This window comes from Mya arenaria, chromosome 10 (genome assembly GCF_026914265.1).
Source record: "Mya arenaria isolate MELC-2E11 chromosome 10, ASM2691426v1".
In the NCBI taxonomy this organism is placed as follows: Eukaryota; Metazoa; Mollusca; class Bivalvia; order Myida; family Myidae; genus Mya; species Mya arenaria.
In genome coordinates, this window is record NC_069131.1 from 57,185,237 (window position 1) to 57,201,066 (window position 15,830).

The following is a 15,830-nucleotide window of genomic DNA, read 5'->3' on the forward strand; positions in this document are numbered from 1 at the left end:
TGATTTTAGCCGGGGTTGGCTGGACCGAAAGTCAAAGTCCCCGCTATTCCTCGGACCTGGGGGGGAGGGGGGGGGGGGCAGTGGTTACAAATGACTGGTGCATTACGCAATACTTCTACTGATTTACCGGCATACATCTGATTTTGTTTTCGATTGAAGTTGGCTGAGTAGTTCTATAATTGTGATAGAACAAAACATATCTTAGTTTTCTGCATATTATTGATATAGCATATATATACAAATTCGTAGCAATTATTTTTGGTCGTCTATTTCTACCTAAATTTGTTCCAGTCGGCACTATGAATCAGAAGACCATTTACACGGTTGTGATTGTTGGGGCACTAACGCTGCTTGCTTCCTATCAGTTCCAAACTGACGATACACGCTTCCGGATGTTTTTGCCGAAATGTACGAATTTGAACGAAATGGAAGGACAGGGGTAAGTTGAAAGTTTTGGTTTAAAGCTGCACTCTCACAGATTGAACGTTTTGACAACTTTTTTTATTTTTTGTCTTGGAACGAGCAAATTTTTGCGTAAATATCTGCCAACCAGAAATAAAAGACTGCTGACAAAAGATCAGATCGCAGCTTTGCATATTTCCGTCCCAAAATTGACGTAATATGCACTTTTCTTAAACCGTTAGTAAGCCATAAAACATGAAATTTGGAATGGAAATATGAAGATCTGCGATCTGATCTTTTGTTAGCAGTCGTTTATCATTGGTTTGCAGATATCTACGCAAAAATTTGATCATTCCAAGACAAAAATATAAAAGTTCTAAAAACGGTAAAATTGTGAGAGTGCAGCTTTAAGGGTCAACCCGAGTTACCAAAAACTATCGAAATGTATGTTGTTTTACCATTATAGAATAATTACATTTTGAACCGTTTCTAGCGCTTAAATATGAAAAATCGTAGATTTTTGTATCGGTAAAATGTTTGGAGGTCAAGGAGTCGTCATGGACTTGTTTACTTCCTGCATGTAAAGTAGTCTGTTTTTATGACACTTTTTATTTATATCCTTACATGACTGAATTATGTTAGGACAGACAATTACAGATGATTTCGAGTGCAAATATGTTAAAAATATTTTTTTTATTCCCCCCCCCCCGCAAAAACACGAATCACAGAAGTAACTTCCCTTTCCTGTACAGTGTGCATTTCACATGATCATGATCACATGACTGCTTTCTAACTCTTTAAATATGTTTGAACTTCTAGACATGAAATACTCAAGATTTTAACAAAACAATATTACGTCAATGAGATAAACTAAATTGATTTCTTTAAAAGATACACGAGTATAGCTGAAGTTAATCTTTTTTTTGTAGCTTTACTGCTCAATTTCCATCATAATCATCCTCAGATGTATGCCGGTACATCTGTAGAAGTAGTTCGCAAAGTTTTGAATAATAGTATAAATTAATTGTAGTGTTTTAATGTGTATTTTGAATATCTAAGTTAAATTCAGTTGCTAGTGAAGTGAATTATTGCATAAATTATTAAGAGTCCTAAGAGAAAAGTCATTAAGTTTAACTGCCAAATTGAAATTATACGCGATCTACTTGCAGCGTAGATAGATGATTGTTCAGATAACTGATATTGAAAAAAGAGGTTGTTTTCGATGCGAATGCGTAAGAGATTGATAGGGTGATATATAAATACATAATACATATATATCTCATGTTCATGAGTATACATACAATATAATATTATACCTCACATATATGTGTCCCTTCATTGTGTTTATAAAGTCGATCGGTCCGTAAATCACATGCATTAAAAGCCATTTAATAACAAAACCGGTTTTATGACATCAGCGGTCCATATCATATTTTTGGCTGGTCCGGACCTCGCCATAGATGACGTCACAAAACTGGTAAGTGTGGCTTGCAATTTTGACAATGGCAAAAACTTATCGCAGGTAAACATTTTTTGCTTTGATCAATAAAACACATCAAAATCACTTTAAAAATAGTGAATGGTCTAAAATGTTCGGTATAATATAAGAAATATAACACATCACCCGGGTCATATGGCATTATATAATAACATACATAAATGGGTCTCTTATATGTACATATAAAGTCGATCGGTCCTCATATCATTGTATTTTAATGAAAATACAGTTTAATAACGTCAGCGGTCCATATCATATTTTGTGCTCTCCGGATCTCGATTTTTTTTTATATGGACTGCTGATGTCATAAAAATGGTGAGGACGACTTGCGATTTTAACAACAATTGTTGCAAGTAAACATTGATTGCTTTGTTGAAAAAAAACATCAAAGGCGCTTTAAAAATATTAATTGGTGACATACAATGTTCGGTATAATATAAGGAATATAACACACGACTTCGAGCCATATGGCATTATAAGAACCGGTCAGTCAGTCCCCTCGGTCCATTTACACCTTCGTTGTGTGTCTGGCCGGTCCTTATAATGTCATATGACCCCACGTGGTGTGTAATATTTCTTAAATAATTGATCCAAAGCTTATGAGCTTACTAATGTAATTGACACTGTAACAGAAATAACTGACAAAGGTCCTTGTTTATTAGTTATACATTGTGTTTAGCTCAATACTTGGTTATTGAATCACGCCCGGGTCTGTTACCGGTTAGCATCTCAAGTCCGGGTTACCGCAATGGAACATGAATCGTTACCGCATACGACTGGTTTTAAAAACCAGACACAACACTGTCAGAGACAGATTTAAGAAAACATGTGTGTTCATTTCACTTTCACAAATATCTGAGAATTTTGATTGCTCGCAAAATACAATTATCAAGAAAAGTGATTACAGGTATTTTTCTCTTATAATTCTAATTTATGTAATTGTCAAAGTTACGTTACTGGTTGAGTTTGTAAATCCGAACAGTTTATAAATACCGAACACCTGTTAAATCACGCGTTTGTTTACCTCGATCGATATTTCGATGATCTAGATCGATACAGACGCTTGCCTTAGCAACGAATACGAATTTTGTCTAAGTTTAGGTGAGTATTTTACTTATAAACCCCTGTCAAACTCCTAAGATGGTGAAATGTGAATATGCAGCATGCGGGGGAATGACGTCACAGAGCTAAATCGCACTGCTATTAATATCCTGGGTAAAGAATGTCCTTAGATTTTTGAAGCAAGGGACACAACTCGAATTTTCTAAGATTAGATTCTGTTCGAGTTGATTCCATTGTGTGTTTGATTAGAAATGAAAACAAACTATGACGGAATAGTACAGGGAAGTCGAACTAGTATGGGTTGAAGGAAATCAAACGCCGTTTGAATGAAAAACGGGCAAAACGGGCATTTATTAAAATGCCTTAAATACTGCTAAGTTATTCAAAAGGTAATTTAGAAAAGTTGTCCGAAAGACATATCTGGGTGGACCAAAACCGCCCACCCCTATATGCATATATTAACAAAGTGGTCAGAAAAAAAAAATACTATTAAAAAAACAACATAAAATCTCAGAATTAACAAAGTTTGGTCAGAAAGTGAAAACATACAATTCAAAAACAACATGAAATCTCAAAATTAACAAAGTTGGGTGAACACATTCGGAAGAACAGTAGGTATAAGGCAATGGAAAAAACAAAACGTTGCCCAGAAAAACAAAACAATTACAACAACAATTGGTATATCTTAAGGTACCAGGCGGTAAGTGAAAGAAACGGAGAAAAGAAAACAATGTAGACCTTGGAAAGAGCGTCCATAAAATTAGAAAGAAAAAATAAAATGGAGGAGGTGGAGAGGAGGTGGTAAAAATATATTCCAGAGACTGGCGAGCGCTTAGCATACGCCAGAGAGAACAAAGAAGAATGGCAGACGCATTCTGATTGGCCTGTTGCGTCACGTGGCACAAAAAGGGGGAAATTGATTGGCTCTTGGGATAAAGTGCCCGTATGGCTAATTTCCGAGATATTGCCTAAATCCCGTGCCACGGACGTACAGAAATAAATTGAACAACGGCCATAAATAATTTTATGTTTGCCTAAAATTGCATTTATGTTATTGTCAAAGGTCAAAGTTACGTTATGTACAGGGAAGTGGAACTAGTATGGGTTGAAGGAAAACAAACACCGTCTGAATGAAAAACGGGCATTTATTAAAATGCCATAAATATTGCTAAGTTATTCAAAAGTTGTCCGAAAAACATATCTGGGTGGACTAAAACCGCCAAAAGGAAACGCCGCCCAGAGTTTGTACTCATCTATTTATAAATCTGTATTTATTTATTTATTCATTAATGCATTTATTTGCTCACTAATATGTTCAATACACTTCTCGTCGAATACGTCAGGTACATTTACTCTTTTTTATACAAAAGTGTCCTCTTACAGACGTTAGAAACCGTTTCGCTAGGACGAACACCAATTTTGAAAGACTGACGTTCGTCCTAGCAAAACGGCTTCTTACGTCTGTAAGAGGACACTTTTGTAGATAGACTAGTACTGTATATATTACTAAAACAAAGCGTAAAGTCGAGCGCGCTATCCTAAGACAGCTTTTGTTTATTATAATTGACAAAAGCTGTCTTAACAAAGACCATTATTTAACGATACCACTAAATAAGTCGGCATTGAAGGTACTCGACCCTCAAGAATGAGTGAATTTTGGATGACTGCAGACTAAAAGTTATTTTTGACTTCATTTGATAAGGTTTTGCGTGCAGAAAAAAACACCAAACAACAACAACAACAAAGATTGCAAAATGTGTCATTTACGTTTGATTTCCATCGGAAATAACTATATGAAGGATTCACCTCCAGTAGTTATTTAACATATCAGAAACCAACCACGAAGTGCCTTTTAAATGATACCGCAATTGTAAGGGTCCACTGGGCATCAATATTTAACATTAAGGGTAATAAAACTAGCTAAAAAATATCAGAAAAAAACTAGCCAAGCTCTTGGCAGGATAACTTAAATGGAAATGTTTCTGTCCTTCACGCAATTTTTCGCATTTCGCATTTGTTGTACCTCACGTGGTTGGGCGAAAATGCGACAGTTCCACTTGGCAAACTGTCACATTTTGACACGCTACTTAATGCATTTTCGCCCGGCCACCTAATGCATTTTTGCACAGCAAATTGGCACACATTTCCACGGTTACGCCAAGCACACAAAATAAACCCAAAGAAATAGGATAACAAAACATATTACAACACTGCTTGAAACGGTTTAAAATATTTAAGCATACATTTATATAAATGTGTACTTATGGGTACTCTTTTCCTCCAGTTGACGATGTCAAAAATATATAGTCGCTTTATCATGATAGCAAGCAATATCCCGCGAATGGAAATTAAAATCATTTTTTTGAAAGTAGAGCACTGAAATATTTTACAAGAGTATTTCTATACAGTTTCTACTCATGAAAAAAGGAGTATTTTTTAGCAAGCAATACGTTGCATTCTGTCATTTTTTAAACAGGTCTGCAATCTTCAAAGCGCACATAGATGATCAAGATTCCAAATTTGAGGAGGACGATTTTCTGCCTTTCCCAAATCTTCTGAAAGAGGAGGACGCAATATCAGACGTACAAACAAACGAGTTAGACCACGTGGTATCGGCAGAGAAATCAACAATTACATTATTGGGTAAGCTGACCATAAGATATAAATGTATTTATAGTCGTACTAGTTTACCATTTTGTAACAGCACTAGGTGGCGTTAGACTTACACATGCGTTTGGGCTGCTTATTAAATAATAACCGTAATCATTTTATAATATATGCATGCATAAAGGTCAGGACCATAATTCATGGTGAGGAATCACGTGACTTAAAGGGGTTCTCACATGGGTCACCACGGGCCACAACCGATGTAAACAAACCAGTTAGTGATGTTAATTTCTAAATATTTTTTGACAGAAAAGTTCAGAAAATATTTCTTAACCCATCTTACTTTCTGTCAAAAAAGTAATTTAGTAATTAACGTCACTTATTTGTGTGTTTACATCGGTTGTGACCCGTGGTGACCAATGTGAGAACCCCTTTAAATCACGTGATTCCTCACCCTGTAATTGTGACGGATAACGTATATTACTTAAGCACATACATTAAGCTGTAAAACCATAACATGCTATATTATGATTTTAGATAGAAAAGAAATATACAAACTTGGCGATTCAATCAGAGTAATGATAGATCTTTACGACCATGCTGGACACCGGAAGTCTAGTGGTGGCGAGATGGTACGAGTTATCCTTATCGGAAGTGATGTGCCTGGTACAGCTGTGCCTGGTCACGTGATTGACAACGGTAACGGAAGTTACACAGCGGAAATAGAAGCACTATGGACTGGCAAATCAAGAGTGTCTGCTAGCTTGGTTTACAGCCGACAATCGATAGCAGCTCTGTATAGAATGCGAAGAGATGTGAGTTTATTACACACACGTTACTTATTGTTATCACATGGCGTTTTAACGTGCTACAGTATAGAATGCGAAGAGAGGTGAATTGATTACACTCACGTTACTAATTAAAATTATTTTGTGCTATAATGTGCTCTAGTATAAATTGCAGAGAACCGTGAATTTATTACACTCACATTACTAATTGAAATAACTCGGCGCTGTTATGTGCGTAAGTATTTTCCTTAGTGGTGCGGCGGGGAATCTAACCTGCGACCTCTGGATTGAAGGTCAGTTTGTAAGTACTAGATCATGGATCCGCCACTGGTTATTGACATTTACTTTCGCAGCATAAAATAAACACCTCGATCAGCTGACCATTTTTAACCAATCGAATAGTTTCATTTATGTAGGATATTTGTGTTTGCGCGAAAGACTACCTAGTTGTTTTTTAGCACGTTAGCATTAAGAAACAGGTTTAAATAGTGTCTTTATGATTGATATATACCCATTATTACCCTATTGTAAGCGCAAACATGAAAAATAAAAACTTATAGTTAAGAACATGTATACGGATTTTTTGGTGTGAAAAGATGATATATAGTATTTTTAATCAAATGTGTTAAATGGTCGTATGGCTATGGCAATTTAAAGAATGCAGTGCTGAAAATCGAATATATTTTTCCTCTTGCAAAATAAGTTATTGCAAAAACACGGTCATTAAACGCCAGCTCCACCACTAAACGGTGGTGCAAAGAAAATGAGGTAAAATTATTCTTACACGGTACATATTCTTCGATTATCGAAATATGTCAAATTATCAAATAAAATATGAATCATACCCACGTGTGTATAGGTAAATAAACAAAGGGGTCAGCTGCACCATTAAAACTGCACTCTCACAGATTGAAGGTTTTTACAACTTTTTAATTGTTTGTCTTGGAACGAGCCAAATTTTGCAAAAATCCATGGAAACCAGTTATATAAGACTGTTGATAAAAAATAAGATCGCAGATTATTATATTTAAGTTCAAAAATTGATGTTTTATGCATTTTTCCTAAACCGTTAGTAACGGTTTAAGCCACAAAACATTAATTTTCGAACGGAAATATGAAAATCTACGATTTAATTTTTTGTCAGCAATCTTAAATCATTTGTTTGCAGATATTTACGCAAAAATTTGCTCATTCCAAGACAAAAAAAAAAGTTGTAAAAATGGTATATCTGTGAGAGTGCAGCTTTAAAGTATCGACATCTCATTTTCTTTGCACCACCGTTAAGTGGTGGAGCTGGCGTTTTAGTGGTCGTGAAGAAGCAATTAAGCGTAGAAGGAAATATATTAGAAAAAACAATCTACGAATGTTTAATTTATCAAAACATTATATTTATTTCTACATAAACAAATTGTTTATGCATCTTAAATATGTAATTTTGAAGAACGATTTCTTTCAATTTATTTTTTATATTATTTCATTGTTTTCAGATGCTTTCAACGAGAATAATTCAAGCCGTATTTAAAAGCAGGAACTACCATGAAACGACTGACTGCCACCCAAATATAACACATTTATTAAAATTTCGGAACTATAGTGCTTGTTGTAATTTGACGTACGTCAACTCCGGGATGCCGTGGCACTGTGGGCGACCACGTGACATCCATCTGCTGTGTGAAGACTGGCATGCGCTCAATTTACAGACGGATGTACCGTTACCTATCACCAAACTAGAAGAAAAGATTATCTCAGAGTAAGATGTAGTGGTTTTGTATTCTCCCAACCCAGATAAGTACAGTCGAACCCCATAGGCTCGAACCTCAGTGACCGGCAAAAATGCCTCGAGCCTCTGAAAATTCGAGCCAAGACTTCAGTATAAAGAAATCGGTCCTCTACTTCAAGTTCGGGGTTCGACTGTGGATCCAAATACTTTGTCATGCTGAAATCCTTATTTTGCCCATGGACAAAGATATGTATGGAACTATTTTTTTATTGTCATCTAACAATTATACAATAACCCCCTTCTGATTCGTTGTCTCTTTGGTCCTTCTCGTCGGCCCCAAAACAGAGCTTATTTTTTAATATTCGACTCCAGTGATTGTTCCTGCTGTTTTTTTTTTCTTTTATTCTTTTAACTTTATTATTTTTATTGTATATACAAAACTCGTTTAGCAAAGTACCGTATATTTTATTTATTCATGGATATACAAAACTCGTTTAGCAAAGTACCGTATATTTAATTTATTCATGGATATGCAAAACTCGTTAAGTAAAGTACAGTATATTTTATTTATTCATTCATATACAAAACTCGTTTAGTAAAGTACCGTATATTTTATTTATTCATTCATATACAAAACTCGTTTAGTAAAGTACAGTATATTTTATTTATTCATGGATATGCAAAACTCGTTTAGCAAAGTACCGTATATTTTATTTATTCATGGATATGCAAAACTCGTTTAGCAAAGTACCGTATATTTTATTTATTCATGGATATGCAAAACTCGTTTAGCAAAGTACCGTATATTTTATTTATTCATTGATATACAAAACTCGTTTAGCAAAGTACCGTATATTTTATTTATTCATGGATATGCAAAACTCGTTTAGCAAAGTACCGTATATTTTATTTATTCATGGATATGCAAAACTCGTTTAGCAAAGTACCGTATATTTTATTTATTCATGGATATGCAAAACTCGTTTAGCAAAGTACCGTATATTTTATTTATTCATGGATATGCAAAACTCGTTTAGCAAAGTACCGTATATTTTATATTCTTTGATCTATTTAGAGGTACGAAAATTATATCAAAGGCCATGGATGTACAAGTAGTGGGTAATCGGAGGATAGCGGCCTTGCCACAGAGCCCTTGTTACCTGAGGAACATTCAGGAACTCTGGAGAGAAAGGCGATCCACTGGATTTTTCCACAACAGCACCTGGCATCTTCGGCATTGCACGGGTAAGAATGCTTTGGTAAACAATGTTTTAAAGTGACAGTTGTATTTGAAATCAATACAAAATAACACATAACACATAACAAACATAAATTTTGAATGATAAACCTTTCACTACCTACTAAATAATGCATTTATGGAAAATATTAAATATTGATTTACAAGATTGTAGTTGATAGCTGAAAACGCATAAATATTGAATGATTGGTGAGTGCTAAAAGGTTTACCTTGATCTCCTACCCTCTCGTAAGGTAGAAATACCGTGTTTTGTGCATCTTTCTTTCAAATTAAACTCGATATCCTTCATAAGAACCATTTCGACATTTTTTCTTCCATTTTGGGATTTCAAAACAATTGTATTAATTTTGGCAAATCTTATTTGGGAGTAAGAGTGCATCTTTAATAGTGCGTGTATGTTGACTTGTGTATCTCTCTATTAACTGTATGTTAGTGCTTAAAACAAGTTTAACGTTAAATATTTGGGCAGCTGGGCGTTTCACTATAGTCACCATAGTATTTTCGATCTATCGATTTGACAATTAGAATGTTGATAGAACATAACAAAATTATTAGTTATATGCAAGACGTCATTGGATATATATTTTTTTCTTCATTAAAACATCAAATGTTTCCCGATTCAAGTCATCGTTATATCAATCAGCACCTATCAATAATTTGCCCTATCGGAGAGGGTGGGGCGTGGTTGGTTGCGAGGTCTGGGGCGGTCGGAGGCGTTAATGGATATCCGGGAGCACACAGGGGATTTAGACAAACTGAAAATCCATAATCTGTCTATTATTGTTTATCTATGATATCTATATCGAACGATGTCAAAAATCACAACACATTTTAGGAATCACCAGGGATCGGATTCCGGAATGCATACGACATAAATCAATGTACCTCTTGGGCGACTCAACACTGCGCCATTGGTATGAACACTACGTGTTGAAAATCCTCGAATGTAAACCCACGAGTGAGGATTGGACTAAAGAAAAATGGCACAAGCCGGCAACATGCAGGAACGATAAGCTGAATTTCAGTGCTGGTTGGTTTCCTCATGCTCAGCCCTTTTCTGCGGGCAACGACGAGAACAGCTATACCTTGTACTCGATTGCCCGCCACATCGATGACATTCCTGACAATGAAGAACCATTAGTTGTCGTGCATTTGTTTTTGCATATGGTGCCTTACCATCATAGTGTTTTCCAAACAAAGATGGAACTGATAAGAAATAGTGTTGTTAGATTATTGAGACGAAATCCAAATGCCAAAGTGTTTATTAAAGCACCACACACTTACCTTAATAGTCCAGCGGGAAGGGTAAGGTTGAACGACTTCTTTGGATACCTGTATACAAACATATTGTACAAGATATTCCGGGGTTTCCATGACAAGATTGTCTTTCTGAATAACAGGGACAGCTCGGAATCGCTCCGGTTAGAATGGAATCACCCACCACCATATGTCGTACAAGCCATGGTGGAGCAACTGTTTTCATACGCATGCGCATGACAGCTTCATTTTTGGCGGTGAAGCAGCTGTTCTCATACGCATGCGCATGATACCTTCATTTGTGGCGGTGAAGCAGCTGTTCTCTTACGCATGCGCCTGATACCTTCATATGTGCCGTTGAAGCAACTGTTCTCATACGCATGCGCATGATACCTTCACATGTGGTGTTGAAGTAACTGTTCTCATACGCATGCGCCTGATGCCTTCATATGTGCCGTTGAAGCAACTGTTCTCATACGCATGCGCATGATACCCTCACATGTGGTGTTGAAGTAACTGTTCTCATACGCATGCGCCTGATACCTTCATTAGTGATGATGAAGCAAATGTTCTCGTACGCATGCGCATAACACAATATTAAGAAATAAATGTTTATATGTTATCTGATTAGTGTATTGATTAAGAGACACTTTAAGTTAAGCATATGTTTTTACCTTTGCCTCTTATCTCCATTTATGTAGTTTTTAACATGCTCAACCCTATATTTAGACTTCTTTTAAAGATCCAGTGCCACTTCGAATTAAATAATTTGAGAAAAAAATGCGAATATCACTAAGTCTCAGATAATGTTTGATAAAAAGACTGGAGAAATAACAAGAGAAATACTGAATATTTGCAAATAAAGTGCACAAGAAAAAAAGTATGCTCCTGTTTGAAAATAAATATGATGCAAGAATTTTCGAATGAAAATTTTTCAATATTCTTTAGTAAAAAAATGCCGATTGAATTGGTCAATACTAAGTTTCTTATTACCTACCATTTCTCCAGTTGAATATATATTTTAGCTTTCAAATGAAATATTGAATGAAAAAAACAGTGTAAGTTTGATTATTTTGTTTAAAAAATATTTCAGTTTTACCAATAACCTGTTAGCGATCAATATATAATCATAATATAATTATTGGCATTTAGAAATATATGTGATATGAAAATTTCGTAATGACATTTGAGTGCTTAATTTAGATTATACTTTCAGTTTTGGTGCATTTTGTAATTGCAATATATATATGCATTTATATATGCACCACCATGGGGATTAATAAATGTCAAAAAGGTAGAGATATGTCATTTGGATATACATACAAAAAAAAATAGTTTTACATCACTAAAACATACTGGGACTTTAATTTCATTCTAAAAGTACATTCTTCTTTTCATTAGTCATATTTTCCTCAGATTTATGTATGTCTCCAATACCACGTGCTTCGCGTTGCTTATTTGTATTTTATTTGGCAATCTACTTTTGTATCAATATTATATGAATGTCTGGAATTTAGTTCAATTTTTTTTCCATATTCAATTCAGAATTATTTTGTTCGCATAGTTTTAGTAAACACATCTTCAAGTCAAAAGTGATATTTTTTTAATGTTTTCGTATGTTTATAATGTTTTATATATTTAGAATCGATTATTTTTGATAATTTAATATGAAATAATTATGACTTAACTATTATTTCAGGTATACTTTATACTGACAAACGTGCAGTGAAAGTAAAATACTTAGTTTACTGCGTAATTTAATGTAAATTCCTCCAACCATAGATAGTATTAGCAACCACCTTTCTTTATTAACTCGACAATTTATTGCTGCCCTATTGCCCAAATTATTTCTTAGCAACCAAGGGCCTCCTTATCAACAACTAATTTCTATGGCAACAATCTTAAGTCTTAGCGTCCAAATATCTTTTGCAACCAATGGCAGGTATACGATATAGGTCAAGATGGCCCTCTGGTGTAGACTTAGGAAATTCTATGAAATCTAAATTGCAAGATCAACAGCTTATTTATATGACATGTAGCGTTGCCTGGAGATTCTCTACCAAATTTGCTCAAAGCTTACTGCTGGGGTCAATGCTGGTGGCCCCGCCCTGAGTGTCATTTGTTTACATTGCCTAATATAAGGACTTATTAAAAAAACAAAGCTGAAGTACACAGCGCTGATATATTTACCATGTAGATTTGTCTGGTGGTCCGTCACCAACTTTTTAGTGACCTATGACTTTCTTTGTAAAAGCTAGCTTTCTTAACAACCATATCTCCACTGAACAACCATGGACCTCATTGGTTACCACCAACATCCCTAGTAATTCCTGTTTTTACTTCGTAACAAATGACTTGCTCAACAATGGCTTGCTCGCCTATTAACCATCACATTCCTTAGCAACCGTGGGCCTTCTCACCAGCCACGTGCCTCAGCAGCCGCCTTTTGTCTTTAAGTAACCAATGTCTTTCTAGGCAAACAATACAAAATAAGCGATATAGGACAAAATGACCTTCTTGTTTGCATATGCCTTCAATAGATGATATCGGGCAGTAATACTTCAAGTATATACACGAAACTGTCGCAGTCTTTGAGGTTGACAGAGGGAAAATGTGGTTAAGATGTTCCACCTACTTCGAAGCGTCAAAATCAACCACCACATTAAGGAAAAGGTTAGTGCGTTTAAACGTTTAAACACTACCTTACATAGGGGTGAGGGGGGGGGGGGGAGGGGGGCAGAAACACGGGTCATATTCTAATATGTTATTGAAGAGATAATAGCTCCGTATTATTTCCCGACAATTGGTGCTCACGTCGAGGTATACTCGGTAAACAATGTCCGTCGTTGTGTAATGGTTAACTCCTATTATGTCGAATATAAAACAAAGCTGTCACTAGTCTCACTGCTGTCGTTGTTGATACCATTTTTGGCATACCAACGATACACTTTCATTTCGACATTTCGTTCAATTTTCAAACTTGTTAACCATCAGCAGAGCTCTGTTCCACCTTTGGGAAATACTTTGTTGGAACATGTGAGAGGATATTGCCATGCAAACTAGTTTAAGCTACCAGACGACTAGTGTTCAAGTGAACAGCTTCAACTTTGACAAAACATTTTTTTAATATACACAATATGTTCGCTTAATCAAAAGCTTTATGCACCAGTCAATGGTAACCACGACCCCTCCAGATCCGGGGAATAGTGGGGACTTTGACTTTCGGTCCAGCAAAGCCCGGGTAAAACCCCCGCCCGGCGGGGACGAACTGATGGTAAAATCCCCGCCAAATGCCCCCGCACCCCAGGGACCCTAAGTAAGGCCCATTCCCTGCTATATTTGGCGCGAAAACAAAACCACCGCATTCACACGGCACTGCGGGGCCACCGGGAAGGTAAAAAACAGTCCATTTCCCCGGGTATCCCCGGTATACCCGCGGACCTTGAGAGCCGTGGTTACAATTGAGTGGTGTATTACACTAAACATCAAACACATTACATTTTCTTTTTAAAGCCATACTTTAATACAAGCTGGAAGTTATTGGACCCAAATACATGTAATAACAAGAAACGCCGCAATGCGACGAAACCAGGTTTTCAATAATTGACAGAAGAACTTCAGCCTCTGTCTGTTTTTCTCTTTTTAGTAACAGTGACCTTGACCTTTACCCTAGGGACCCCAAACGCAATCCCATGAAAGGTATCCATAAACTCTTCCTATAGACCGCCCGAACAACGACGTTCGTCATTCTAATAACCAGGTTTCACTTTGTGAAAACCTGGTTAAAAAGATAAAACACAATTATCTCAGAGAAAATATTAGCAATAGTAATTTATTAGATAAAATAAGTATTTTTATTTTATCCCAAAGAAGCATTGGAACTTGTTGGCCACACACCACCATTATAGTTCCTAAAATGTGCTGATGCATCCCTTATGTCTGTATAAAAGGAGAAGCCCTCTTTCAGATACATGCGGCGGATCCGTGGTCTAGTGGTAACACACTTGACTGTCAATCCAGGGGTCGCAGGCTTAATTTTCCGCCGCACAACTAAAAAAATACTAATCGTCTTCCGGGAGGGACGTTAAATGGGGGTCCCGTGTGTCAGTGCTATACAATGATGCACGTTAAAGAACCAGGGAAGCTCTAACCAGTGTTACATTCTGTCTGTGCACTATGCTCCAAAATCATAAATTGACTAACAATCTTATAAGAGCACTCACCGAATGGGCAAGGCCCGAGTGCGAGCATAAATAAGCTTACACACCACCACCACCTCAGATACATGTGAACTATTATCATTTAAACTAAAGAATGGTTGGGAATATAAACGTAGCAGGTAGCTTACACACCACCACCACCACCACCTCAGATACATGTGAAATATTATCATTTAAACTAAAAAATGGTTGGGAATATAAACGTAGCAGGTAGCTTACACACCACCACCACCACCTCAGATACATGTGAAATATTATCATTCAAACTAAAGAATGGTTGGGAATATAAACGTAGCAGGTAGCTTACACACCACCACCACCACCACCTCAGATACATGTGAAATATTATCATTCAAACTAAAGAGTGGTTGGGAATATAAACGTAGCAGGTAGCTTACACACCACCACCACCACCTCAGATACATGTGAAATATTATCATTCAAACTAAAGAGTGGTTGGGATTGGGAATATAAACGTAACAGGTAGCTTACACACCACCACCACCACCTCAGATGCATGTGAAATATTATCATTCAAACTAAAGAGTGGTTGGGATTGGGAATATAAACGTAACAGGTAGCTAAATCATTATAAACCATTTTGCACGATAAAGTAACTTTATATCGAGGTCTGATAAGGTTATCAGTCGAAGAGGGGTAAGGGCAATACATTCACTATAGAGTCTTTTAGGCTTTTGGCCTAGAGACTTGCGCTTACATGGTCCGTGATTGCGAACAATGTCAATGGTTGTTAATATAAGTTATTGTTGCTAATCAAGCAAGCTGCTGCTAAAAAGGTTATAGGTAACGTAGAAAAAAGTAATGCCAATGAAAGAGGGTTTGCTTAGGGGGTCAAAGTTTATTAAAGAAACTGATGGTTGCTATTGAAATAGGAAGTTTCGGTGATTTGGAGAAAGTTGGTTAAGGACCCCTAGACAAATTTACATATTAAATATGTCAGCCCTAGGTAATTGGGTTTCATAGCAAAGGAGATTTTTATGTGTTCCTTATCTAAGAA

General features: G+C 36.2%; 1 protein-coding gene across 1 annotated transcript; it reads left to right on the plus strand.

Moving 5' to 3' along the window:
- Window positions 1-299: 299 nt before the first annotated feature.
- On the plus strand, window positions 300-11,335 carry LOC128204845 (NXPE family member 4-like). The gene is made up of 6 exons (XM_052906253.1): window positions 300-439; window positions 5,439-5,605; window positions 6,107-6,384; window positions 7,845-8,107; window positions 9,153-9,322; window positions 10,171-11,335. The coding sequence occupies exons 1-6, from the start codon at window positions 300-302 to the stop codon at window positions 10,830-10,832; spliced, it is 1,680 nt and encodes a 559-aa protein (XP_052762213.1). The 3' UTR covers window positions 10,833-11,335.
- Window positions 11,336-15,830: the final 4,495 nt, after the last annotated feature.

Bases quoted from the DNA above. Each gene is read 5' to 3' on its own strand.
- LOC128204845 (XM_052906253.1), top strand. From the start codon at position 300: ATGAATCAGAAGACCATTTACACGGTTGTGATTGTTGGGGCACTAACG. The intron at 440-5,438 runs GTAAGTTGAAAG...TTTTTTAAACAG, and splicing joins AACGAAATGGAAGGACAGGG to GTCTGCAATCTTCAAAGCGC. The intron at 5,606-6,106 runs GTAAGCTGACCA...TTATGATTTTAG, and splicing joins ATCAACAATTACATTATTGG to ATAGAAAAGAAATATACAAA.